Here is a 27031-nt window from a genome sequence, read left to right as displayed (position 1 = left end):
TTTTATCCGGGGTGGATTTCTTGAGAGATTTTATTCATGACATGTGCCTGCAAGGATGCAGCACCTCTCTGAGCTGGGGGAGAGGCCAGGGCTGCACAGGGGGGATGTTGTTGGCAGCTCCATGAGGACGCTCTGGGACGCTGCCCTGGGGTGTCCAGCGCAGTGGGGATGGATCAGCCCCTGCTCTGCTGCTCCTTCCCATCTCCCCCAGGGACCTTGCAGAGCCCCAGCCATGCTGTTTGCCCCCAGCCTGCCCACGGCCAGCCTGGGGCTGCTCACGGGGGTTTTCTGTGCTGAGCTTTGGCCTGGCCGTGTTCTTGAGAGAGCCTGGGCAAGGAGCCTGGAGCCCCCAGGCCCTGCCCTGAGGCGTCAGCGCTGCCCCAGCAGTGCCCATGGCCTGTCCCTGCTGCAGCCCCGGCACTGCCACCCCCAGGGCTGTGCCCGGCCCCGAGAGCACTCAGGCCCTGCAGCAACACCAGGGCCAGGAGGGCAGCGGGGCAGTGGCACGGGAGCAGCACTGGCAACACCAAGTGCTGCTGCTCCTGGGCACAGCTGCTGTGCCAGCACTGATCTGCCCCCAGCTCTGCACACAGACACTGCTGCTGCAGCTCCAGAGAAGGGAACAAAAGGGGGATCTCTGGAGAAAACTTTGCTGGGAGATCCTTTAGTTCATTTAAAGCCGCCAAGAGCACAAGTCCTCATTGACACAGTCTGTGGCCACAGGGAAGGTGGAGAGGGAAACAAAATCAGAAATGGCACAAACAATGACATTTCTTTGTGGACAAGGTTATAAAAGGAAAGCACAGAAAACCTCCAAAATTAAACCAACAGGAAGTAGCAAAGATGATTTTTATTACAAGTGATTTGCAGAAATGTTCCAGGAGTTTAATGTTTCCGAAACCATCCAGTCATCATTCTCCATACTGCAGCCTTGAGCTCCTGGTTCCTCAGGCTGTAGATGAGGGGGTTCAGGGCTGGAGGCACCACCGAGTACATAACTGACATCACCAGATCCAGGGATGGGGAGGAGATGGAGGGGGGCTTCAAGTGAGCAACTATGATAGTGATGAAGAACAGGGAGAGCACAGCCAGGTGAGGGAGGCAGGTGGAAAAGGCTTTGTGCCTTTGTCCCTGCTCAGAGGGGATCCTCAGCACAGCCCTGAAGATCTGCACATAGGAGAAAACAATGAACACAAAACAGCCAAGTCCTAAACCGATAGTAACTACAATGAGCCCAAGTTCCCTGAGGTTTGAGTGTAAACAGGAGAGCTTGAGGATGTGTGGAATTTCACAGAAGAACTGTCCCAGGGCATTGCCATGGCAGAGGGGCAGAGAAAATGTATTGGCTGTGTGCATGAGAGCATTGAGAAAGCCACTGGCCAAGGCAGCTGCTGCCATGTGGGCACAAGCTCTGCTGCCCAGAAGGGTCTCATAGTGCAGGGGTTTGCAGATGGACACGTAGCGGTCGTAGCACATGATGGTCAGGAGGGAAAACTCTGCTCCAAGGAAGAAGAGAAGGAAAAAGAGCTGTGCAGCACATCCTGTGTAGGAGATGTGTCTGGTGTCCCAGAGGGAATTGTGCATGGCTTTGGGCACAGTGGTGCAGATGCAGCCCAGGTCAGTGAGGGCCAGGTTGAGCAGGAAGAAGAACATGGGGCTGTGCAGGTGGTGGCTGCAGGCTACGGCGCTGATGATGAGGCCGTTGCCCAGGAGGGCAGCCAGGGAGATGCCCAGGAAGAGGCAGAAGTGCAGGAGCTGCAGCTGCCGCGTGTCTGCCAATGCCAGCAGGAGGAAGTGGCTGATGGAGCTGCTGTTGGACATTTGCTGTGGCTGCACATGGGGACCTGTTCATGAAGAAAAAGAGCAGTGACAAATCAGGAGAGGCTGGGATTCACCCACCCTTGTTGGTGCTCTGGGAAAACTTCACCCAGGTCCCTGACTGAGCTCCAGCTGTGCTGTCTGAGTGTGCCAGGAGCAGCCAGGCCTGTGCCTGGGGCTCTCCAGGAGCCATCCCTGCCCTGCTGCCCTGGGTTTGTGGCCATGCAGGAGAGGGACAAGGCTGGAAATTCAGGATTTGTCAGGGGAATCACTCCTAATGCAGAAGGGCTTGTTGCCATCTGCACACACACTTCTAAAATATGGCAGGAATTGGTTTTAGGAATTGTTTTCCTACCCACAAACCATTCCTACTTCTCTGAGGTCAGAAATCCCCAGCATTTCTGCTGCACTCAGAATTTCCCACTGAGAGATGTGAGAGGCAAAGGATTCCCTGTGGCTTAGGGAAGGTGAGGGGCTGGATGGGCTTGTTCCCAACTGCCCTGGGTTTGCACCTTTGGCTGGAATCAGAGCACAGTCACACTCCTGTGTCACCCTGGCATAAACCAGACCCTGCCCAGGGCAGAGGGATCCCTGAATGTCTCACCCTCTCTAAAGGTCTCTGGGCAAGGTCTCAGCACCCTCCTCTGCCAAGGACACTCACGGCTCCCTTGGCAGAGCTAACAGCATTTCCTCAGCTGTGGTATCTCTGCCCTTCCCTGTGGGACATTCAGGGAACTCTGAGAGGCTCTGGCACAGATTTGCAGCCAGGAGGGTAGCTCAGAGCTTGGAAGGACACAGCAAGGAGATCCCCAGGTGTGCCCATGATGGGATCTCAGGGAGGGGACTCAGCTCATTCCCCTTTGCCATGGACTGCTTTGCCCACAGCCCCATAGGTCACAGGGAAGCTGGGACACCCCATTCCCATGGACACACCTGCCTGGCAGCAATCCCAAGGGCAGGGCCTGACTCAGCTGCTGCAGATGCCAGAGCCTCCCTGAGAGCCCCAGATACCAATGGCAATATCAGAGCAGTGCATTTAGGCTGTTTAGGAGCCTCCCAGCAGAGAGACTCAGCACCCAAACTTACAATTCTGGCATCTCTGTAAATGTTCCAACACTACTTTGATAATCCTGGTGTGTCCCCTTCAACTCAGAATGTTCTGTGGTTCTGGGATTACAATTCCTCTTCTGCTTCTCTCATCCTCTTTGTTGTCTATAATCAAAAGAGAAAAAAAAACCCCAAACATTTGCAACAGCGTTAGAACAGTAAAGTAAAAACCAGACCTTTATTGGAAACTTCCAGGTGTCCCAGTGGGGTTGAGGTACACCCGGCCCCTTATTTCAGCAATTTATTAAGATTAATTAATTAGGATATTTAACAGAAACATTCAATAGGAGATTCAGCTGCCCCAGTTACACACCCCAGGGTCAACCCACTGGAGTAGGTCCAAGGGTTTCTTTGCCCCAATTTCTGTCATGACTGTTCATATTCTGGTTAAAAAACAAAATGTTCTTCTTGTAGCTCCTCTCCCTGATGATAAGACTATACAGTATTTCAGAAATCTATTTAGAAGATGAGATTATAGTTCTAAAATCTAAGAGAAAGGTTAGGAAACATACCAGAATTAATTAATGATAATAGTTATATAAGTATATAATAGTAGTTTAATAGAGTTAATTAAGGATTATCATTTTATAACTATAAAATAATAGTTTACAGATCTAAAAATATATTAAACATATATAAAAAGCAAAAATCTTTTTGTCATCATCCCGGCATTCCCACCCTGCATAAAGCAAGAAATTGAACACAGTCTCAGGAAAGCTCCTGATCTTTACAGCAATTCCAGTCTCACCTTCTTTTGGGAAGTGTCCTCTGGAGCTGTGCCCAGGCAGGACTGGAGCTGGGAGCAGCCCTGCCCCACACAGCCCCTCTCAGCAGCAGCCCCTGCCCTGCTCAGGGTGGCTCCTTCCCCCCACAGCTTCTCCCCAGCACTGGGAGCAGCTCCCCGGGCCGGCTGAGAGCTGTCCCTGGCAGGCAGCAGAGTCCCTGCCCCAGCACAGCGCCCTGGGCTGCAGGACCCTGCTCTGCAGGACAGCCCTGGGCACCCCTGGCTGCTCTGCACAAGGGATAGGCAGAGAATGTACTCACAGAGTCTGTAGGCACTGGCATGTTCCAGCTTTAGGAGATGCCTCCAGGAGCTGCAGCTGCATTGTCCTGCAGCCAGAGGCTTCCTGTGTCAAGGGCTGGCAGGGATTCTGCCCCAGGCACTTCTCAGCCCCTTCCCAGCCCTGACTGATTGAAGCTCTCTGTGCCTCTGGGCTGTGCCCAGGGTGGCTGCAGGCAGTGCCCCAGCCCTGCTGGGCTGGCAGAAGAGCTGCTCAGCAAGAGAAATGTGCTTTTGAAGCTCTTCTTGGTTTCCAGGAGCTGCCTCTGTGCCAGGAGCCCGGCCCAGCTCAGCAGCACAGACACAGCAGCAGGACTTTAATGAGCCTCTTGGGGCTTTGTGCTGAGGCCCTGAACATCAGTCCCTGACAGGGAGGGGAAGAAAGCTCTCAAGAACTCCAAGTTAGAATCCAACTCCAAAGTTTCTTTCACTTTTAATGGGTCCCACTGAGGGATGTGACTGAGAAAGTGTCCCCAGGCCCCAGGCAGAGCAGAGAACTGGAGGCACTGATGACAGGTGGGGACAAAGAGAAGCCAAGGCTTGGTGCCCTGGGCCACAGCAGCCAATGCTGTGCCAGCAAGGGCTGTGAGGAGACACCTTGTCCTGAGGCCCTGGGGCCTCCTGGCACAGCCCCAGCAAGGCTGGCCACTGTCACCCCCTTGGCCTGCCCTCAGCATCCCCCCTAGCCCACATGCCAGTGGCCTCAGGGATCTGCTGGAAGGAGTCCCTGGGGAGCCTTGCTCAGGAATGGCCCTGGGGGCTCCTTCATGCTCCCAGGGACTGCAGCTTTTTCAAAGGACTTTGGCTTTTGCCTTGGAGTTTCTGAGAGCTTTGTGCAATCCTGGCCTCCAATTATCTGCTGTAATTAGTCCCTTGAGAGCCTTTGTCAGTAACAGCACTCAGTGGGGCTCATTAATGCTTGAAGGCACTTCAATTATTTTAAGATACTTGCTATCTCCTTTTGATACAGACTCTAAGAGAAGTTTGTGCAATCCTGGCCCCAATTATCTGCTTTAACGAGTCCCTTGGGAGCTTTGCATTGACACTCAGTGGGGCTCATCAATACTTTGAGATACTCAGGGCTTTTTCAGCTACTTTGGATTTTCCTTCCCACACTGAGTCTCTGGGAGGTTTTTGTGCAATCCTGGCCTCCAGTTCTCTCCTCCAAGGAGTCCATGAGGAGCCTGTGTTGGGGATGGACCTCAGTGGCACCCATTAATGCCTGGAGACACTTTGGGTTTTTCCTCTGACTTGGACTCCTGGAAAGGTTTGTGCAATCTCCTCTCAGGCCCTGAAGTTGAAGGGCTCAGCTCCAAATGCACCACGGGGCTCATTAGGATCAAGCAAATCCTAACAAACCATGGCTGTGCCTTGATTTTCCTCTGGTCTTGTTCCGTTCTTAGGAAAGTTTCCTACAGTAGTTATGAAGAAATAGTTCAAAGATCTTCTAAGAAATATCTGTTCCTATTTTAAAGGGTGTCTTTCATTCCTGTTCTCTTTAGAGAAGAGGTGACTACAGCATTCAGTGATGGATATTGATCCAGGGTCTCTCCTAAGGAGGTCTGGCCAGGTCAGAGAAGCTGTGCCTTGAGGTCTGACCCAGTGGGGACAACCTTGCTCCACATTCCCCAGCCCCATCCTGTCTCTCCTCACTCCCCTGGGACCTGCTTTGCTCACAGAACTGGCTGCACTCAGGCAAAGAGGGGTTTTCCTTCTTTGATTTTAGCAATCTAAAACTGCTGAGTTTCCCCATGGAAAACAGACACCCTCCTCAAGTGTGTGCCAAGCCCAAGGTGCCACCAAGGAGGTTCCCCTTCCCCAAGGCAGAGCCACACAAGGAATGTTTCAGACACACAGGGAGTTCTACAATAAACACAACCCCAGAGTTGGCTGAAGGCAGAATTAGAGCAGCTGCTGAAGGACAGACAAGCTTTGAACTCCTTGCAGCTGAAAGCACCAAGTGGGTTGTTGGGAGGTGTGTGAGTGAGGCAAGAGTGAGGGAAGGGAAATGCAGAGAGCCCTGGAAGTGTTTCTGTGCAGACAGGCTGCTGCAAGGGCAGCGTTGGACTTCTCTGGACTTCTCCCCAGTGACCTCTCAGAGCCCCCTGAGTTGTCACACAGACACCTGGGATGTCACATCCCACTCAGTGGTGTCACACAACCTGCTCTGGGATGTCACACCACCATTCTGTGAAGTCACAGCTCTTCCTATATGCCACAAAACCACCTTGTGATGTCACATAGCCTCCTGTGATATCACACAGCCACATTTGATGTCATAGCTCACTCTGTGATGTCACAGTTGGCACTGTGATGTCATACAACCTGTCCTGAGATGTCACATGGCTCTTCTATGATGTCACTGCCCACTCTAGGATTTCATATCACCACCATGTGGTGTCACAGTCTGCTCAGTGATGTCACAACCCTCTCTGTGATGTTGTACATCTAACCTCTGGTGTCACAGCCCTCTCTGTGATGTCACAACCCACTAAGTGATATCACCCAGCCCATACTGTGATGTCATGCAGCCATACTACAATGTCACAACCTGCACTGTGATGTCACAGATCTCCTCTATGATACCGTAGCTGCTCAGTGACCTCACACAACAAACTCTGGGATGTCCCAGCCCCATCTGTGACCTCACACAGCCCACTCGGAGCTGTCACACAGCCTCTTTCTGACATCACAGCTGCTCTGGGGCTCCAGGACACAGCCACAGAGGTGCTGCTGGGACACAGCCCCCTCTGGCACATCCCACAGCCCCTGCCAGTGCTGAGCCCCTGGCAGCTCTGTCTGGGCCTGCTCTCTGTGTCCCTGAGCTGCCCTGGCAGGGCCCCAGCCCTGCTGGGCTGTGCTCAGGAGCTGCTCCTGGCCAGAGCTGTCTCTCTGCAGCGCTGCCCTTGCCAGGAGCTGCCTCTGGGCCAGGAGCCCGGCCCAGCTCAGCAGCACAGACACAGCACCAGCACTTTCATCACCCTCTCGGGCCTTTGGGGCTCTTGGCATCACACTCAGTCCCTCAGAGTGTGCTCCAGAAACTCCTCAAGAGCTCCAAGTCAGATGGAAACACTGAAGTTTCTTGTAGTTGAAATGAGAGACACGAGTGAGAAAGCGTCTCCAGGTTCCAGGCAGAGCAGAAGACTGGAGGCCCTGATGGCAGCTGGGGACAAGCAAGGGAAAGGTGTCTGTGGTGCTGAGCAAAGCTGGATGTGTTTCAGGAATGGCAAGGGCCAAGGGCTGAGCCCCAGCCCCTGGCAAGGCAGATGCTGTCCCTCCCTCATTGCTCAGGGCTCTTCCCGGGCCACTGGCATGTGGGGATGTGCAATGCCAAGGGCAGCACCATGGGGCGGCCCCTGCCAGGCTGCTGAGCAGGGACAAGGAGGCAATGAGGCCCCAGGGCTGCCAGGGTCACTTGTCCCCTGCTGGCCTCAGGCCCAGGGCCAGCAGCCATGGCCAAAGGGCTGCACAAGTTGCCTCAGGCAGGGCCTTGCAGCTGCACAGCCCAGGGCCCTCAGCCTCTACCTGCTGCTTATGTGATGAGGCCTCCAAACCCCATCCTGGGAGATTTTTGGGTCCTCTCCAAGGTCTGTGAAGATGGAAACACTGGTCAAAGTTATTTCCTCCCAGATCTTGCAGTGACACAACAAGGATCAATATCTTTAAAGTGATCTAGAGTGGATTTGGATTTGTTAGAAGGAGGAAATATTTTACAATCAGAGTGGCACAAAACTGCGGCTGTTTTTCCAGACAAATGGATGCCCCATCCCAGAAATGCCCCAAGAGCAGCAGCTTTGTGTCACCTGACACAGTGAAAGCCCCTCCCCAAGGATGGAATTCCTGTTGTGGGGGTTCTCTGATGTGCTGGGTGCCCTCACAACCCTCCTGGCCAGAATGTCTGCTGAGGGCCAGCCAGGCTGCTGCAGTGGCACTGACCTCACAGCCATCACCATTGCAGCCATGTCCCCTGGGCCTGGCTCTCCCCTTTCCTCTGCCCCTGCCTTGTCTCTGCTGGCATGAAGAGTTGTTTCATTATTATCTTGTCCCCAAGGTGCTGGGGCCAATTGCTTCCCAGTCAGGCTCCTGGAGCAGCAGTGGCTTTTCAGAACCCAGCCAGAAATGAGCCCTGAAGCAGCAGCTCTGCAGTGCTGGCCACCAGGCCGGGGTGCCAAGGGAGCCTTCTGGCCATGGCCTGGAAGCAGCTGCTGCTGCCAAGGTGCCTTTGGTGCCTCAGGCTGTCCCTGGCACAGCTCCCAGCACGGCACTCTGCACTTGTGCCCGAGCCCTTCCCTGGGTTGGGGCTGGCCTGGGGCTTTTCCTGCAGCAGGATCTGCCCTGGCCATGGCACAGGAAAGGCAGTTCCTGCTGGAGCAGGAGGCTGTGCCTGGAATGGGCTCAAACAACTCCAGCAAAGCCCTGTTCACCTCAAAATTGCTCCCTAGAGCACTATAGTCTAATAATTGTTATAACTCCTCTAGTCTGGAGTAAATAACTCTTTTTCTTTATTTACTCTGTGGTGTAAATAAATCTGTCTAATCTTGCCAGAATCAGTCACAGTGGCATTTGTATAAATATATCTGATATTCCATTGTTAATCCTGTGGGGAAAATTGCATTACGGTTCAATTCCACCTGTCCAGTCTTTACACATAAGCCTTTGACAAACTCTGGGGCTGGGACTGGATCCAGCTGCTCCCAGTCTTCTCTCTTAGAAAGAATTTAAAAGTCTAGGAAGCTTGGAGGGGTTTGAGGTTCCGTGGTGGATGTTGGGTGTCATTTCTCCACCTCATGACTCAGCAGGGGTTTCTCCAATAAAGAAATAAAGCTTTTGCCTGAAGCTCCCACTCTGCCCATGACAGGAAGCCCTGGGAGTGTCTGTGACATCCCGGCCCTTTGGCAGCCTGGGGACTCCTGGGATGTCACCGTGGAGCCCCCGGGAGTGCCTGTGACAGAACGGTGCCTTTGCAGCCCAAAGTCCCCTGGGATGTCACCATGGAATTGCTGGGACTGCGTCTGACCACACGGCTCTTCAGCATCCCCAGAAACCACTGAAAGGTCTCTGTGTAGCCCCTGTCTGTGCCTGTGACATTCCAGCTCCTGAACAGCCTGGAGACTCTTGGAATGTCCCCATGGAGCCCTTCTGAGGGCCTGTAACAAATCTGATCCTTGGTAGGCAACCATCACCAGCCCCATGTAGCAATGGTCTGTTTCCATGGCAACCATCACAGCCCCTGTTGCTATGGTCAGTCCCTTGGCAGCTCCATGGAGACCCCATGCCAGGGGTGGTTGCCATGGACACCAGCTCAGACCTGGAGCCAGAGTCTGTTGCCATGGCAACCATTTGCAGGCCCATCCCCAGGCTCATGGGATCCCAGAGCCACAGAATTGGCTGAGTTGGGAGGGAGCCATGGGGATCCTCCAGTCCAACTGCTGGCCCTGCACAGGACACCCCAACAATCCCAGCCTGGGCCTGGCAGCGCTGGCCAAACGCTGCTGGAGCTCAGCCAGCCCTGGAGCTGGGAGCCTTCCCTGGGGAGCCTGTTCAGTGCCCCAGCAGCCTCGTGGGAAAAACCTTTTCCTCACATCCAGCCTAAACCTGCCCGCCTCAGCTCCAGCCGCTCCCTCCACTCCTGGCCCTGGGCACCAGAGGGAAGAGGTTCCCGCAGCCCCCAGCCAGGGACCCGCTCCCAAGGCTGCTGCCATGGCAACCAGGCCTGGCACCAGTTGGGATGCTCGGTTTCCATGGGCTGGGCTTCAGGAATGGCATTCCCCAATTTCCTGCTCCTGTTAAAACCGCGCTGCTGCTCACTTCCCTCCCACCTCCCATGGAAAGCACAAAAGGCAAAGATCCCAGGGTGGGATAAGAACAATTTATTGAGAACAGCAATGAGATGATGAATTAACACAATCAGAAATAATTCTGGTAACAGAAGGGATAAGACAAATTATTTACAGGGAAAACTAAAATGCCACCAACTGGTTCTTCCTGGCCATGCATTTCCTCCTGCCAAGAAAGGACACTCTTCTCCTCTGGTGAGAGAGGGAGTCCTTTTCCTGCCCCTGGCAATGACCTGAGATGGGATTGAATATACTGACAGGGACAGACTGACTGACTGACGTGGACAGACCCTCATGTTCTTTAATGCCACATCATGACATTGCCATGGGCAGGAAAAGGTACAGGTGTCTTACCAGCATGGATCCCAGGGAACATGGATCACCAGGTCTCTTTCCAATGTCGGTCCTCCAAGGTGGGATGAAGCTGGAGCTGTGGAGAAAGCTCTTCCTGCACTTGGGCCACTGGCAGTGCTTCCCTTAGTGGTGCCTCCGTTGGTGTTGGGCCAAGTTAGAGCTGTCTGAGAAACTCTTCCCATACTGGGGACACTTGTAAGGCCTCTCCCCTGTGTGGATGTGCCGGTGGGTGATGAGGGTGGAGTTTCGGTTGAAGCCCTCCCCACAGTCAGGGCAGCGGAAGGGCCTCTCATCCGTGTGAATCCGCTGGTGCTGGAGGAGATTGGAGCTGCTCTGAAACCTCTTCCCACACTCAGGACACTCGTAGGGCCTCTCCCCAGTGTGGATGCGCTGGTGGATGATGAGTTGGGAGCTCCAGCTGAAGCCCTTCCCACATTCCCCACACTCGTAGGCCCATTCCCCAGTGTGGATCATCTGGTGGCGGATCAGGCTGTTGCTCTGGCTGAAACTCTTCCCACACTCCAAACACTTGTAGCACTTCTCCCTATCCTGAAGCTGCTCATGGACCACCAGCTCAGAGCCCCGGCTGGATCTCTGGCCGCCTTCCCGGCACAGGGTGGGTCTTTCCTTTTCAGAGCACCCTGGACTGGCTTTGGAGCCCCTCCTCCTGCGGGATCTCTGGGGATTTTCCTCCCTGTTGGATTCCTGTGCTGTGGAGCTGCTCAAAACAGCCTCTTCCATGAGGTTCTGCTGTGGGGATTTGTCCTCCCTGGTCTCCATCCTCAGCTCCTTGTCTGGGGGAGGAAGGACAAGGAGAGGATGGGATTTGCCTCCGTGCTAGAGGGAAGGGGAAGGAGATCCCCCCAGTGCGTCCCCGGCAGGACGGCGTCGGCAGCGGGGTTGTCCTGCAGCCGGGGGCCAGGCTGGGCTGGGAGATGGAGCAGGAGAGAGGGGGAAAGGGGCACTGACTTCCTCCTCACCTGCCTGGGTGTCCTGGGGCATCTTCCTCTTCCTCGCAGCCTTCTCATCCATCCATCCATCCAAAGTTTGGGATGGGGAAATCCTGGTTCCGGAGAGAACAAGGAATGAGCATGTTGAGTTTGAAAGTCCCTCTGTCCAAGTCCCTCTCTAGAAGTCACCCGGGCATCTAAGGTGTCTTGGTTTGAAAGGAAAGGTGTTTACTAAGGAAGGCAGAAACCCCTATTGAAATTGATAAAAATGTAAGTAACAGCCCTCTCCAAATTATTATAATCTTGAAATCAAAGTGCTCTCAGATAAAGATATAGGAATAGAAATAATAGTTCTTTACTAAAGGAAGACAAATGAAAATGCAGCAGTACAAAAGAAAAGAAACAACCAAAAAACAACACTCTGAGAGAGTCAGAATACAACCTGATATCCTGTTGGTCAGGGTGCCAGTAGCAGTCTGATTAAATGGTGGCTGCAGTCCTCCTGGAGTGACTGATGTGGTTCTGTTGAAGCAGTGATCCCATAGAAGATTGTAGCTTACCTCTGAAGTTCCGGTGCTGTAGATGGGTCTGGTCTCTCCTCTTGGAATCCAGTGGAGAAAGACTGCCTGTGGTGTTCGGATTCCCAGATTATATCCAGTCAGGAATGCTTGGCTCCTCCCCCTGGCTGGAGCATCTCACAATGGGATGATGTCATTTTATCAGTCCTGCAGTGAGACTCAATGGCCCATTAACAGAAGATATCCCCTTGGAGGGAGGATGGGTGGTGGAAGAGATAAAGAACACTGCCCCACCTGGTTTTAACAGCTGGCCCATTAACAGATGACATCCCCCCAGTTATGAGGGATGGGTGATGAAAGAGATAAAGAAAACTGCTCCTCTGGTTTTTAACAGATGGTGATAGAATACATGCTTTTGGTTGAATCTTGCATTGCAACCCAGGACATGGGGTACGTAAAAATTTTACACCACCAAAATCTGGCCCTGAAAATGCCTCCCAGGAGTTCTAGTTCCATCTCTGTTCTCTCCCTTTTGGTGTTCAGGGTTTCACCCCTGTCCCAGCTGCTGGGGGTCACACTTGTACTGTGGGTCCCCTGTCTACTCGGTCCCTGACCTCTTGCTTGGAGTGCCAGGAATTTGAAAACTTCCTCCCATTTCCATCTCCCCACTTAGGGATGCTGGAAGTTTTTGGGGTCCCAGGGTCCCTGCTCCCTTTATTCCCTTCTTGGGGGTGCAGGGGGTCCAAGGAGACCCCCCTGCCCCTCTCTATGCAATTGAGGGTTCCACGAATCATGGCGCTCCTCCTCTCTGGGCTCCCCACTTTGGGGTCCTGGGGGACACAGGGCTCTGCTCCTCCAGGCTGCCTCTGCCAGCAGCTGCCACTGGGAACCCCAAATGTCCCCCTAAAGGACATTTTCTTCTCAGCCTTGGTGTTCTTCATTCTCCAACAATCACCCCCAAAAACCCAACCCAGGAAGCCCCCAGGATATCTGGGCCGAGCTCCCCCACCCTGGTAACCTGTGGGATAGGGGGGTGTTGATCCCATGGATGGGGGGGCTGTGAATTCAGGGAGTGAATCCCAGTTCGACTGGGATATACTGGGCCTGAGATCATACTGGGATAACAAGCACCTAACTGGGATTACTAGGAGTGTCTGGGAATGGCTATGGACATGCTGAGGGCAGCTGGGATATACTGGGAGTGTCTGTGATCATACTGGGGATGACTGGGAACACACTGGGAACAATGGGAACCATGTTGGGGACAACTGGGAACAACTGGGAGTGACAGGGTCTGCACTGGGGGCAGCTGGGCATGACTGGGACCATGCAGGGAGCAGCTGGGATCATCTGGGGAGCAACTGGAACTATACTGGGGCCAACTGGGTGCAACTGGAATCACACTGGGAGGAACAGGGAGCAACTGGAACCATCCTGAGGGTAACTGGCATCCTACTGGGATCACAGTGGGAGCAGTTGGGCCATGCTGGGCAAGACTGGGACCATACTGGCAGCAGCTGGGACTGCACTCATCGTGACTGGGAGTGGCTGGGAGCAACTGGGATCAGGCTGGAAGCACCTGAGGAGTGACTAGGAGCAACTGGGATAGACTGGGAGAGACTGAAACCACAGTGCAGGTAAATGGGAGCAAATGGAAGCACACTGGATAATCCTGGGAGCAGCTGTGCCCATGCTGGGGTCATACTGGGATCCTACTGGAACTAGCTGGGATCATACTGGGGGTGACTGCAAAGGTGCTGGCTGGGACTGGAACCATGCTGGAGGTGACTGGGAGCAACTGGGCCCATCCTGGGAGTGACAGGGAGTCACTCTGGCCATGACTAGAATCATGCTGGAAGGATATGGGAGTGATTGGAACCATACTGGGGGTGGCTGGCACAACAGCTCATACTGGGAGTGACTGAGATTGTAGTGGGAGTGACTGGGAGTCACTGGGATGCTTGGTTCCTCCCCCTGGGTGGAGCATCTCACAATGGGATGATGTCATTTTATCAGTCCTGCACTGAGACTCAATGGCCCATTAACAGAAGATATCCCCCTGGAGGAAGGATGGATGGTGGAAGAGATAAAGAGCACTGCCCCACCTTGTTTTAACAGCTGGCCCATTAACAGAAGATATCCCCCCAGTTATGAGGGATGGGTCATGAAAGAGATAAAGAAAAATGCTCCTCTAGTTTTTAACATGGTGATAGAATACATACTTTTGGTTGCATCTTGCATTGCAACCCAAGACATGGGGTACATAAAAATTGTACACCACCAAAATTTGGCCCTGAAAATGCTTTCCAGAAGTTTTCCATTTCTGTTCTCTCCCTTTTGGTGTTCAGGGTTTCACCCCTGTCCCAGCTGCTGGGGGTCACGCTTGTACTGGCGGTCCCCTGTCTACTTGGTCCCTGACCTCTTCTGGATGCTGTGAGTGCCAGGAATTTGAAAAGTTCTTCCCATTTCGCTCTCCCCACTTAGGGATGCAGGAAGTTTTTGGGGTCCCAGGGTCCCTGCTCCCCTTATTCCCTTCTTGGGCGTGCAGGGGGACCAAGGAGTCCCCCCTGCCCCTCTCTATTTAATTGAGGGTCCCACGAATCATGGTGCTCCTCCTCTCTGGGCTCCCCACTTTGGGGTCCTGGGGGACACAGGGCTCTGCTCCTCCAGGCTGCCTCTGCCAGCAGCTGCCACTGGGAACCCCAAATGTCCCCCTAAAGGACATTTTCTTTTCAGCTTTGGTTTTCTTCATTCTCTAATCATCACCCCCAAAAACCCAACCCAGGGACCCCCCCAGGATATCTGGGCCGGGCTCCCCCTCCCTCGTCACCTGTTGGATGGGGGGGTGATGATCCCACGGCTGGGAGGGGGCTGTGAATTCAGGGAGTGAATCCCAGTTTGACTGGGATATACTGGGCCTGAGATCATACTGGGATAACAAGCACCTAACTGGGATTACTAGGAGTGTCTGGGAATGGCTATGGACATGCTGAGGGCAGCTGGGATATACTGGGAGTGTCTGTGATCATACTGGGGATGACTGGGAACACACTGGGAACAATGGGAACCATGCTGGGGACAACTGGGAACAACTGGGAGTGACAGGGTCTACACTGGGGGCAACTACAGCTGGGAATGACAGGGACTTTGCAGGGAGCAGCTGGGATCATCTGGGGAGCAACTGGAACTATACTGGGGCCAATTGGGTGCAACTGGAATCACACTGGGAGGAACAGGGAGCAACTGGAACCATCCTGAGGGTAACTGGCATCCTACTGGGATCACAGTGGGAGCAGTTGGGCCATGCTGGGCAAGACTGGGACCATACTGGCAGCAACTGGGACTGCACTCAGCGTGACTGGGAGTGTCTGGGAGCAACTGGGATCAGGCTGGAAACACCTGAGGAGTGATTGAGAGCAACTGGGATATACTGGGAGAGACTGGGAGAGACTGAAACCACAGTGCAGGTAAATGGGAGCAAATGGAAGCACACTGGATAATCCTGGGAGCAGCTGTGCCCATGCTGGGGTCATACTGGGATCCTACTGGAACTAGCTGGGATCATACTGGGAGTGACTGCAAAGGGGCTGGCTGGGACTGGAACCATACTGGAGGTGACTGGGAACAACTGGGCCCATCCTGGGAGTGACAGGGAGTCACTCTGGCCATGACTGGCATCATACTGGGAGGGCCTGGGTGTGACTGGAACCATACTGGGGGTGGCTGGGTGCAACAGCTCATACTGGGGGTGACTGAGATTGTAGTGGGAGTGACTGGGATCATTCTGGAAGTGTTTTTCTGTAGATCTTCTGTCTTTCTGGTCTCTTTTTATTCTCCTTCCTATCCTACGTACCTGGAATATTTTTGGATATCTTAATGTTACCCAAAATCTTAAGGGTTAACACTTTTTAGGTTAAATGAGCTAAGTTTGCAAAGTTAAGGCTATGGTAAGAGTTCTTTGTGCAGATGGATGTTGTATTAAACCCTTTGCCATAGTTCCTTGATTGTCTGTATTTCGTCAGTTAAATTTTGTGTCATTTTGACCTCTTAGCTCAGTTGTTAGAGTATGGTGCCAGTATCACCGAGGTTGTGGGTTCAATCCTTGTGTGGGCCATTATATTAAGAGTTGGACTTGATGGTCCTTGTGGGTCCCTTCCTACCAAGAATATTCTTTGCATCTGTCCATGTTGAGAAGATCTGGTTGTTGTTTCTCCTGTGCACCAAATTCAAGCACAGGAACCTTTGGTTACCACCAGCATTGAAGTGTTCTGGGGTGTTACAGCCCTGCAGGCTCACAGTGGCCTCTTGTTTCCATAAGGCCCCAGAGTGTCCCACTGGTCCCTTGGTTCCATGGGCCCAAGAGTGCCACAACAATCCCCTTGGTTCCACAGCTTCCCATGGTGTCACACTGGCCCCTTGGTTCCATAAGGATCTGGAGTGTCACACAGGTTTATGGCATTTGTCCTTGCTGCCCCTCACATCCCACTGCCCCACAAAGAGCCCCGAGCCACCCGTGAGGGACAGGCCCTGCTGGGCCAGGCCTGGGCTCAGGGCTTGGCCTTTCTGCTTCCTCCAACCCAGCCAGGGCTGGCTCAGCATTGCAGTTCCCTGCTCAGAGCCTTTGGCTCCCGGCAATCCTGGCCTCCAGGATCTGCTCTCACCAGTCCCTGGGGAGCCTTTGGCAGTCCCTGCCCTCAGCTGGGCTGATTGAAGCTCCAATGGACTTGGAGTTTTGCTTCTGACTCCTTGAGCAGCTTCTTCAGCCTGAAGGAGGGACATAGGAGGATCAGGGAAAAGGAGAAAGAACCACAAGGTCAAGCACTCCCGGAATTCACAGGCCCCCACCTGTGGGATCATCACCCCCCCATCCCAGAAGTGCCCGGGGAGGGGGAGCTCAGCCCAGATATTCTGGGGTGTCCCTGGATTGGGTTTTTTTGGAGGGATGTTTGAAGAATGAAGAACTCCAAAGCTGAGTGAAAATGGGGGAACTTTTTGGATTCCTGGCACTCCCAGGAGCCTGAAGAGGTCAGGGACCGAGTAGACAGGGGATCCCCAGTACAAGCATGAACCCCAGCAGCTGGAACAGGGAGGAACCCCTGAACATCAAAGGAGGGAGACCAGAGATGGGGAAATCCTGGGAGGCATTTTCAGGGCTAAGTCCTGGTGTTTGGGAGGTTTATATGGACCCCATGTCTTGGGTTGCAATGCAAGTTGTAACCAAAAGTATGTATTCTATCACCATCTGTTAAAACCAGGTAGAGCAGTTTTCTTTATCTCTTTCATCACCCATTCCCTCATAACTGGGGGATATCTTCTGTTAATGGGCCAGCTGTTAAAACCAGGTGGGGCAGTGTTCTTTATCTCTTCCACCACCCATCCTTCCTCCAGGGGGATATCTTCTGTTAATGGGCCATTGAGTCTCACTGCAGGAATGATAAAATGACATCATCCCATTGTGAGATGCTCCAGCCAGGGGGAGGAGCCAAGCATTCCTGACTGGATATAATCATGGAATAAGAACACCAGAGGCAGTCTTTCTCCACTGGATTCCCAGAGGAGAGACCAGACCCATCTACAGCACCAGAACTTCAGAGGTAAGCTACAATCTTCTATGGGATCTTTGCTTCAACAGAACCACATCTGTTTCTCCAGGAGGACTGCAGCCACCATTTAATCAGACTGCTACCAGCACCCTGACCAACGGGGTGTAAGGTCCTGACTCTGTTGGTGCGTTGCTTTTTGCTTTGTTGGGGTTTTTTTGTACTGCTGCATTTTCATTTTCCTTTCTTTAGTAAAGAATTTATATTCCTTTTCCCATATTGTTACCTGAGAGCACTTTGGTTTCAAGATTATAATAATTCGGAGGGGATGGGATGCTTACATTTTTTATCAATTTCAGTGGTGATTTCTGCCTTCCTTAGTAAACTCCTTTCAAACTAAGTCACGTCAGAGGCCCAGGTGACTTCTAGAGATGGGCTTGGTAAGAGGGACCATCGAACTCAATGTGCTCATTCCTTGTTTTCTCTCAAACCAGGAGTTTCCAATCCCAAACCTTGGCTGGATGGAGAAGCAGGCTGTGAGGAAGAGGAAGATCTCCCAGGACACCGAGGCAGGTGAGGAGGAAGTCAGTGCCCCTTTCCCCCTCTCTCCTGCTCCATCTCCCAGCCCAGCCTGGCCCCCGGCTGCAGAACAACCCCGCTGCCGACGCCGTCCTGCCGGGGACGCACTGGGGGGATCTCCTTCCCCTTCCCTCTGGCACGGAGGCAAATCCCATCCTCTCCTTGTCCTTCCTCCCCCAGACAAGGAGCTGAGGATGGAGACCAGGGAGGACAAATCCCCACGGCAGAACCTCGTGAAAGAGGTTGTTCTGAGCGGCTCCACAGTGGCAGAATCCAACAGGGAGGAAAATCCCAGGAGATCCCACAGGAGGAGGGGCTCCAAACCCATCCCAGGGTGCTCTGAGGAGGAAAGACCCACCCTGTGCCGGGAAGGCGGCCAGAGATCCAGCCAGGGCTCTGAGCTGGTGGTCCATGAGCAGCTTCAGGATGGGGAGAAGCCCTACAAGTGCTTGGAGTGTGGGAAGAGCTTCAGACAGAGCAACAGCCTGATCTGCCACCAGATGATCCACACTGGGGAATGGCCCTCCAAGTGTGGGGAATGTGGGAAGGGCTTCAGCTGCAGCTCCCAACTCATCATTCACCAGCGCATCCACACTGGGGAGAGGCCCTACGAGTGTCCCGAGTGTGGGAAGAGGTTTCAGACCAGCTCCAATCTCCTCCAGCACCAGCGGATTCACACGGATGAGAGGCCCTTCCGCTGCCCTGACTGTGGGGAGGGCTTCAAGCAAAACTCCCACCTCATCACCCACCGGCGCATCCACACTGGGGAGAGACCCTACGAGTGTCCCCAGTGTGGGAAGAGCTTCTCAGTCAGCTCTAACTTGACCAGACACCAACGGCAGCACCACTAAGGGAAGCCCTGCCAGTGCCCCAAGTGCAGGAAGAGCTTTTTCCACAGCTCCAGCTTCATCCCCCCTTGGAGAATCCACACTGGGAAGAGACCTGGTGATCCATGTTCCCTGTGATCCATGCTGGGAAGACACCTGTCCCTCTTCCTGCCCATGGCAATGACATGATGTGGGATCAAAGAACAGGAGGGTCTGGCCATGGACCTTTCGTTATATTCAATCCCATCTCAGGTTGTTGCCAGGGGAAGGTAAAGGACTCCCTCTCTCTCACCAGAGGAGAAGAGTGTCCTTTCCAGACAGGACGAAATACGTGGGCAGGAAGAGCTAGTCTGTGGTTGTTTATTTTTCCCCGTAATAGTTTTTCTTACCTATTCTGTTACCAAAATTATTTCTGTGTCTGTTTGTTCCTTATCCCATTGCTGTTCTCAATAAATTGTTCTTATCCCAGCCTGGGATCTTTGCCTTTTGTGCTTTCCATGGGAGGTGGGAGGGAAGCGAGTGGCAGCGCGGTTTTAACAGGAGCAGGAAATTGGGGAATGCCATTCCTGAAGCCCAGCCCATGGAAACCGAGCATCCCAGCTGGTGCCAGGCCTGGTTGCCATGGCAGCAGCCTTGGGAGCGGGTCCCTGGCTGGGGGCTGTGGGAACCTCTTCCCTCTGGTGCCCAGGGCCAGGAGTGGAGGGAGCGGCTGGAGCTGAGGCGGGCAGGTTTAGGCTGGATGTGAGGAAAAGGTTTTTCCCGCGAGGCTGCTGGGGCACTGAACAGGCTCCCCAGGGAAGGCTCCCAGCTCCAGGGCTGGCTGAGCTCCAGCAGCGTTTGGCCAGCGCTGCCAGGCCCAGGCTGGGATTGTTGGGGTGTCCTGTGCAGGGCCAGCAGTTGGACTGGAGGATCCCCATGGTTCCCTCCCAACTCAGCCAATTCTGTGGCTCTGTGATCCCATGAGCCTGGGGATGGGACTGCAAATGGTTGCCATGGCAACGGGCTCTGGCTCCAGGTCTGAGACAGGCAGAGACAGGGGCTCCACAGAGACCTCCCAGGGATTTCTGGGGATGCTGAAGAGCCGTGTGCTCAGACGCAGTCCCAGCAATTCCATGGTGACATTCCAGGGGACCTTGGGCTGCAAAGGCACTGCTCTGTCACAGGCACTCCCGGGGGCTCCACGGTGACATCCCAGGAGTCCCCAGGCTGCCAAAGAGCCAGGATGTCACAGACACTCCCAGGGCTTCCTGTCACGGGCAGAGTGGGAGCTTCAGGCAAAAGCTTTATTTCTTTATTGGAGAAACCCCTGCTGAGTCATGAGGTGGAGAAATGACACCCAACAGCCACCAGGGATCCTCAAACCCCTCCAGGATGCCTCGGCTTTTAAATTCCTTCTAAGAGAGGAGACTGGGAGTGGCAGGATCCAATCCCAGCCCCCAGACTTTGTCAAAGTGTTATAGGTAAAGATTGGACAGGTGGAATTGAAACATAATGCAATTTGTCCCACAGGATTAACAAGGGAATATCATCCATCTTTTCTGAGGTCCATTGCCAAAACTGGTACTCTCCCTAAAACATTTCCTGTATCCGAGGCTATCTCCCAGAAAAAAACTGCAAACTCTGGCTGGCCTTGGCCTCTGGTGGTCCCGACACATCTTCCCCTGAAACAGTGGAGCTCTGTTCCTTCCTTCCTGTGGAAAAGCACCAGCTTTCTTGTCCAAGGACCATTTTTAATTTGGCCTCCCAAATTTCATATATCCAAGGATTGCTCCCTGAAAGAAGCTGCTGAGACAGAGAGGTCGGGTTGGCCCTGTCCTCTGGTGATGTTCTTACACTATGAGAAGATGGTTTTAATTCGGAAACACCTTGCAGAAATCTCAGAGATCTCCCAAGGTGGGGTTTTGAGGCCTCAGGCACATGACCATTCTATAGGGACAAAGGAGTTCTGTGCTCCATGGGGTGGAGACTGAGGACAGTGGAGGAGAGCCATGAGAGTGTTTAAATAGTGGTTTCAGAGATGGTGAATCCTTCTGACATACACAGAGTTGTCAGCAAAGGAAAGGGCCAGCGATGTGGGGCAGCCGGGGAATGACGACAGCCTGCAGGGACAGAGGCGCAGGGCATGGACACCACAGGGCAGCCAGGGCTGGAGAGGGCACAGGGATGGGCAGCAGCTGCAAGGCCCTGCCTGAGGCAACTTGTGCAGCCCTTTGGCCATGGCTGCTGGCCCTGGGCCTGAGGCCAGCAGGGGACAAGTGACCCTGGCAGCCCTGGGGCCTCATTGCCTCCTTGTCCCTGCTCAGCAGCCTGGCAGGGGCCGCCCCATGGTGCTGCCCTTGGCATTGCACATCCCCACATGCCAGTGGCCCGGGAAGAGCCCTGAGCAATGAGGGAGGGACAGCATCTGCCTTGCCAGGGGCTGGGGCTCAGCCCTTGGCCCTTGGCCTTCCTGAAACACATCCAGCTTTGCTCAGCACCACAGACACCTTTCCCTTGCTTGTCCCCAGCTGCCATCAGGGCCTCCAGTCTTCTGCTCTGCCTGGAACCTGGGGACGCTTTCTCACTCGTGTCTCTCATTTCAACTACAAGAAATTTCAGTGTTCCCATCTGACTTGGAGCTCCTGAGGAGTTTCTGGAGCACACTGTGAGGGACTGAGTGTGATGCCAAGAGCCCCAAAGGCCCGAGAGGGTGATGAAAGTGCTGGTGCTGTGTCTGTGCTGCTGAGCTAGGCCGGGCTCCTGGCCCAGAGGCAGCTCCTGGCAAGGGCAGCGCTGCAGAGAGACAGCTCTGGCCAGGAGCAGCTCCTGAGCACAGCCCAGCAGGGCTGGGGCCCTGCCAGGGCAGCTCAGGGACACACAGAGCAGGCCCAGACAGAGCTGCCAGGGGCTCAGCACTGGCAGGGGCTGTGGGATGTGCCAGAGGGGGCTGTGTCCCAGCAGCACCTCTGTGGCTGTGTCCTGGAGCCCCAGAGCAGCTGTGATGTCAGAAAGGGGCTGTGTGACAGCTCCGAGTGGGCTGTGTGAGGTCACAGCTGGGGCTGTGACATCCCAGAGTTTGTTGTGTGAGGTCACTGAGCAGCTACAGCGTCATAGAGGGGACTGTGTGACATCACAGAGCAGGCTGCGACATCATAGACCTGGTTGTGAGGTCAAAGTATGTGCTGTGACATTACAGGGTATCTGTATGACATCACAGAGATGGTTGTGTTGTTGCATTCTGTTTGTTAATTCTGTTTGATTTGATGGTATGTTCCTGTTATCCCCCTGTTACTGTCAGATAGTGGTTTTGCCCAGTTGTCAATTTAGTAAACCCCTCCCGTTGTTCCTGAATCTTCCCTGCTTATCACCCTCAGCCTGCCCCTAGCCCTTGTCCGTCATTGTTAATCCTGCCCTTTGTTCCAGCATTTTCCATGCCCTTCATCCCCTACTCGAGGCCCCATTGGTGTTGTGACCACCGTCCCACCCATGTTTCCTCTCATTGGTCCCAAGTGTTGTAAACCCCTCCTTCGTCTCTTCCCAGGTTGTGTCCTGATTGGTTTTTCAGTTTGTACCCTCCCCTCTTTAAATTTGGAAGCACAGAGCTGTTCGGGGCTCAGTTGCTCTCCTCTCTTACCATCCCAGTCCTTTCCCCTGTCATTGCTCCCTTTACCCTTCAATAAAACCTGTTCCTGGGAAGACAAAGAGACTCTGAGCCTCCTCCATCCCTTTACTGAAACCCGCGACGCCTGGGATCTACAGAGCCCGAGTGCAGGGAGCTCTGGAGGTTCGGCACGTGGACTGTCGTTCCTGTGTCGTTCCCCACTCTTGGTGCTGCCATTCGCCAAGTTGTCCAGGGCTAGCCCGAGGCTTGGAAAGGTGTAGAGCGCAGTGTCAGCTGGCGCCCAACGTGGGGCCTCTCTCCTGTGGATTGAAGACCCCCGGAGGAGTCTATCGGATTGTGGATTATCAAAGACTTTTGGGCAGCAGCTACCCCGGTGGGAAGCAGACCCATTTTTGTTGGGTGGCGCTCCTGGGGATTGAGGCAGCAACCCTCAGCGTGCAGAGGATCGCCTCGGGGTCGCAGACACCTCCTACAGCTGTTGTCCGGACCTGGTGAGTTCCTCAGAGGGGGAAAAAGGTGTGTGGGCTTCCCCGGGGGGGGGAAGGTGGTGCAGGTCCAGACCCTTATTTTCTGTTCTTTTCTGTTGTCCTTTGCTGTTAGGAGGTGGTGGGACTGCTGAGCCAGGGGTGTAGAGATGGGTGCACGCATGTCGGCTCAGCAGAGGGGGATTTTTCACCAAGTTGTGGGTATCCTTGAGGGTGGGAGTAAAAAGTTTTCCTGAGGGTGGGTAAAAAGACTGGTGTGTTGGCTGTTCCTGCATTACCCCCAAGTGTCCCCTAAAAATATAAGCTCAATTTTGTTTTGGAATTCAGTTGGAACCAGATTAACATTATTAGTTAATCAGGGGGACAAGACACCTGCAAAATTGATTCCACTTTTTGTTTTGATTCACTCGGCTCTAATTGAAAAAGGGGAAGTGCAGGGACAGCCACCACAGTCTTCCCCAGTTTCCCCAGTTTCCCAGTCCCTGTGTGCCTCAACCCCTGACCCTAAGTTGGGGGAGACCTGCGGAGCAGCCTGTGCTACACAGGGCTCCAACAGTGGCAGCAGTCTCCCTGGCTCCCCACGTCTCCCTTAGAACCCTTGCCCTGGCAGCCCTGGCCAAGCTGCCAGAGCCCCTATCCATCCCCCTGCTTCCCCAGTTGCTAATCCCAAGTTAAGTTCCTCCCAGGTTGTTGATCCCCAGTTAAATAAAGTTGTGAACCCCCAGTTTTTACCCCAGGACCTGTGTCCCCCAGTATCCTATTGTTCCCATATGTTCCCTTATTCCTTCCCCGAGCCCCAAAATGGCCCCCGGAGGGCACAAGATGGCGGGGACCACATGGTCAGCCCCCCCTCTTGTGCTTCTTCTTCCCACAATCCCTTTCTTCCCCCTATGACCAACCCCTTCCTCCCTAGCTCCTCCCTTTCCTCCTACCCTGACCCCTCCTACTTCCCCTCGAGCGATTCCTCCTCCTCTGGGGTGTGTCCAATCAACTCCACACCCCCAAACCCCGCCTCTTCCTGCTGTTGCTCCTCTCTCACGCCCTCCTCCGCAGGTAGTCCTCCAGCCCCGCCCCTTCCAGCTCCTGGTTCCCACGCCCCTCCTTCCGGTTCCCACGCCCCTCCTTCCGGTTCCCACGCCCCTCCTTCTGGTTCCCATGCCCCTATATCCGGTTCCCACACTTTGAAAACCAGAAGTGACAGGCCTGTGGACCAGAACCCGGAACAGGCAGAAATTGTCTTTGCTGCACCGGTCAGTTTTCGTGGAAGGGGAGGGAGGTACCGAGAATGGGAAGCCTTCTCCTTCCAGACTAAGAGGGAGCTGTGTAAAGCACAGAAGGAGTTTGGGAGAAGAAGCGAATATTTTAAGGGTTTACTAAAAGCTACCTTCTCCACGAATGAAATGGTCCCTCATGACCTAAAAGAATTATTTTCCTGCCTCCTTTCCCCAGCTGAATTTAAGCTGTGGAAACAGGGGTGGAAGAGGTCATTAGAGGCCATCCTTCCGGAGCTGTTGCACAGCAAAGAAGCCGCGGTTGACGCGGATGAAAACCCTCTTACCCTAGATCACCTGTGCGGCGAAGGGAATTGGGCAAAGCCAGAAGAACAGGCCAGGGTGTTACCCCGGCCTGTACTGATCAAAATTGCGGAGGCCGCAGAAAAAACATTTAACACTTTACCCGAGGAGGAACCCCAGATTAACTTTTTGAACATCAAACAACTCCCTAATGAACCATTTACCAAGTTTGTGGACAGGCTGCAAACTCAGGTGGAAAAACAGGTAGAGAAAGCGGAGCTGCAGGAACAGTTTGTGTTAGAAGCAGCTAAAGCCAACGCGAATGAAGCCTGCAAGCAGGTGATCTTCAGCCTGCCTCTCTACCCGCCTCCGACGCTGGACATCCTCATTGAAACCTGCACCAAGAAAGTTCCAATGGTGGGGGTGTCCAAAGCCATACGACTGCCAGCGCTGAGGAGGATGCCTACTGCAGCCGTGACCCAGCAACCGACGGACCAGTTTCCACCACCACCTGCACGGCCGTTACAGTGTTACCGCTGCGGGCAGCCGGGTCACATAGCAAGAGACTGTCCAGCTGCCCACCCTTGCCGAAGACATTTGGGAAGCAATTTGGGAGGAGGGGCTAAAGAGGGGGTAATAAAAAAAACAAGCTAGGAGCGCAGCGCGAACCTGTCCCGCGCGAAGCAAGAAATGGGGCAGGTCTCGCAGGGGAGGGGGAATCACAGAATCGGACATGGCCTATATACCGGACGCGACACTTGGTTACTGTTCGTGACATCTTCTTTCAGTCCCAGCACTGGACGGTAGTTGCTGTGGACCCACTGGAGGGGACAACAATGAGTTTAGGACACGTCAGTAAGTATACTGGCATCGGGGACACCAAGCACACACCCCCAGAGATTGAGATTTCTCCGATCACCTTCCCAGGTGGTCCGGAGAACCTCATTCTCCTGGCGCGCTGCACTCATCCACCATACTTTCTCCCTAAAGGCTGGATCATCGCCCAGTTTATCCCCATTCCCGAGGGTATCCCAGTAGACGACCACGCACCAGGTGTCTACTGGGCAGAAGTAGTGGGTGAGGATAAACCCATCACAGACTGCAGCGTCAAGCAGGGTGCAGAATCCTTACAGATGAAAGGTCTGCTTGACACAGGAGCGGATGTGACGATCATCCCCGAAAGGAGATGGCCGTCACATTGGGAGTTGCAACCCGTGGCAGGGAAGATACAGGGTATAGGGGGTACCCAATTGGCTCGGATTTCAAAGAGTGTGGTACAAATTGGGGGGCCGGATGGGCAATTGGCAAACTTACGCCTATTCGTTGCGGATTATCAGGTTCCCTTGTGGGGGAGGGATCTCATGTCTCAATGGGGGGTGAAGATTGAAATCCCGAAAACCCCTCGGGATTTTTAGAAGCGGCCACTGTGGAGCGCCCTTTCCAGAAGTTAGATTGGACCATTAACGAAGCGGTCTGGATTGATCAGTGGCCGCTCAGGAAAGATAAATTGAAGGCGCTCAACGAACTCGTGGAGGAGCAGTTAGCGAAGGGTAATATAGTCGAGACCACCAGCCCTTGGAACTCCCCGGTATTTGTAATCCGTAAGCCGGGGAAAGACAAGTGGTGGCTCCTTCACGACCTTCGTGAAATCAACAAGATCATTGTAGACATGGGACCTCTTCAACCAGGGATGCCTTCCCCAACCATGCTCCCTCGAAATTGGCAATTGGCAGTAGTTGACATTAAAGATTGCTTCTTCCAAATTCCCCTGCACCCTGACGATGCCCCACGGTTTGCCTTCTCGGTGCCCACCCTTAACCGAGAAGCCCCAATGAGGAGATTCCACTGGCGAGTGTTGCCACAAGGCATGAAAAATTCACCTACCATTTGCCAGTGGTACATCTCCTCATTGCTGTCTCCTGTACGCGCCAAAATGGGGGAGGTCATCATCCACCACTATATGGATGATGTCTTAGTGTGCGCCCCCCATGACAATCTACTTACTCGAGCACTTGACCTGGTGGTTGAAGTTTTGATCTCTGCAGGATTTCAACTCCAGAAGGACAAGGTTCAAAGGATGCCACCCTGGAGGTATCTGGGTCTGCAGATCGCTGAGAGGACCATTGTGCCTCAAAAATTGGCCATAAACAGTGATCCAAAAACTCTGGCAGACGTCCATTCCCTGTGTGGGACTTTGAACTGGGTCAGGCCTTGGCTGGGCCTCACTACTGAAGACCTAGCCCCCCTCTTCATCCTATTGAAGGGGGAGGAGCTGAGTTCTCCTAGGTCCCTGACCCCAGAGGCGAAGAAAGCCCTCGAGAGAGTGCAGGAAGCCCTGATGGAGAGGCAGGCACACAGGTATGAGCCAGCCCTGCCATTTGAGTTTATTGTATTAGGGAAATTGCCACACCTGTGTGGGCTGATATTCCAGTGGGACTGAGGCTCTAAGGACCCTCTCTTAATCATAGAATGGGTTTTCTTGAGCCACCAGAGGTCCAAAAGTGTCACCAGGCCACAGGAACTGATGGCTCAGCTCATCAGGAAAGCTCGAGCAAGGCTTCGGGAGATGGCTGGGTGCGATTTTTCATGTATATGGGTGCCAGTCAGCTTGTCTCGGGACAAAGCGTCCCCAGACAAGCTGACTAAAGAAATGTTTAACCAATTATTGCAGGAGAATGAGACTCTCCAGATTGCTTTAGATAGTTACAGTGGACAAGTTTCAGTCCACGCCCCTGCACACAAATTTTTCAATGCAAAATTTAATTTGCTTCCAAGAGAAATTAGGAGCCGAAGACCCCTCAAAGCTGTGACTGTTTTTACAGACGCATCTGGAGCATCCCA

General features: G+C 53.7%; 2 protein-coding genes across 2 annotated transcripts in view; one reads left to right on the top strand and one right to left on the bottom strand.

Moving 5' to 3' along the window:
* Nucleotides 1-27031, bottom strand: part of LOC147647258 (uncharacterized) — a 387407-nt gene that overhangs the window by 169900 nt on the left and 190476 nt on the right. Inside the window, exon 9 of the mRNA XM_086872454.1 lies at nt 10517-10684. Within this exon, the coding sequence (XP_086728580.1) occupies nt 10517-10684 (168 nt within the window). The remainder of the gene's footprint in view (nt 1-10516; nt 10685-27031) is intronic.
* LOC147647268 (endogenous retrovirus group K member 6 Gag polyprotein-like) lies at nt 17616-24844 on the top strand. The gene is made up of 4 exons (XM_086872401.1): nt 17616-17624; nt 22504-22682; nt 22792-22794; nt 23869-24844. Exons 1-4 carry the CDS (start codon nt 17616-17618, stop codon nt 24842-24844), a joined length of 1167 nt encoding a protein of 388 aa, XP_086728527.1.

The sequence above is a fragment of the Cyanistes caeruleus genome, unplaced genomic scaffold (genome assembly GCF_971803275.1).
Source record: "Cyanistes caeruleus unplaced genomic scaffold, bCyaCae1.hap1.1 HAP1_SCAFFOLD_65, whole genome shotgun sequence".
NCBI lineage: Eukaryota > Metazoa > Chordata > Aves > Passeriformes > Paridae > Cyanistes > Cyanistes caeruleus.
This window is presented reverse-complemented; position numbering and strand designations above follow the sequence as displayed.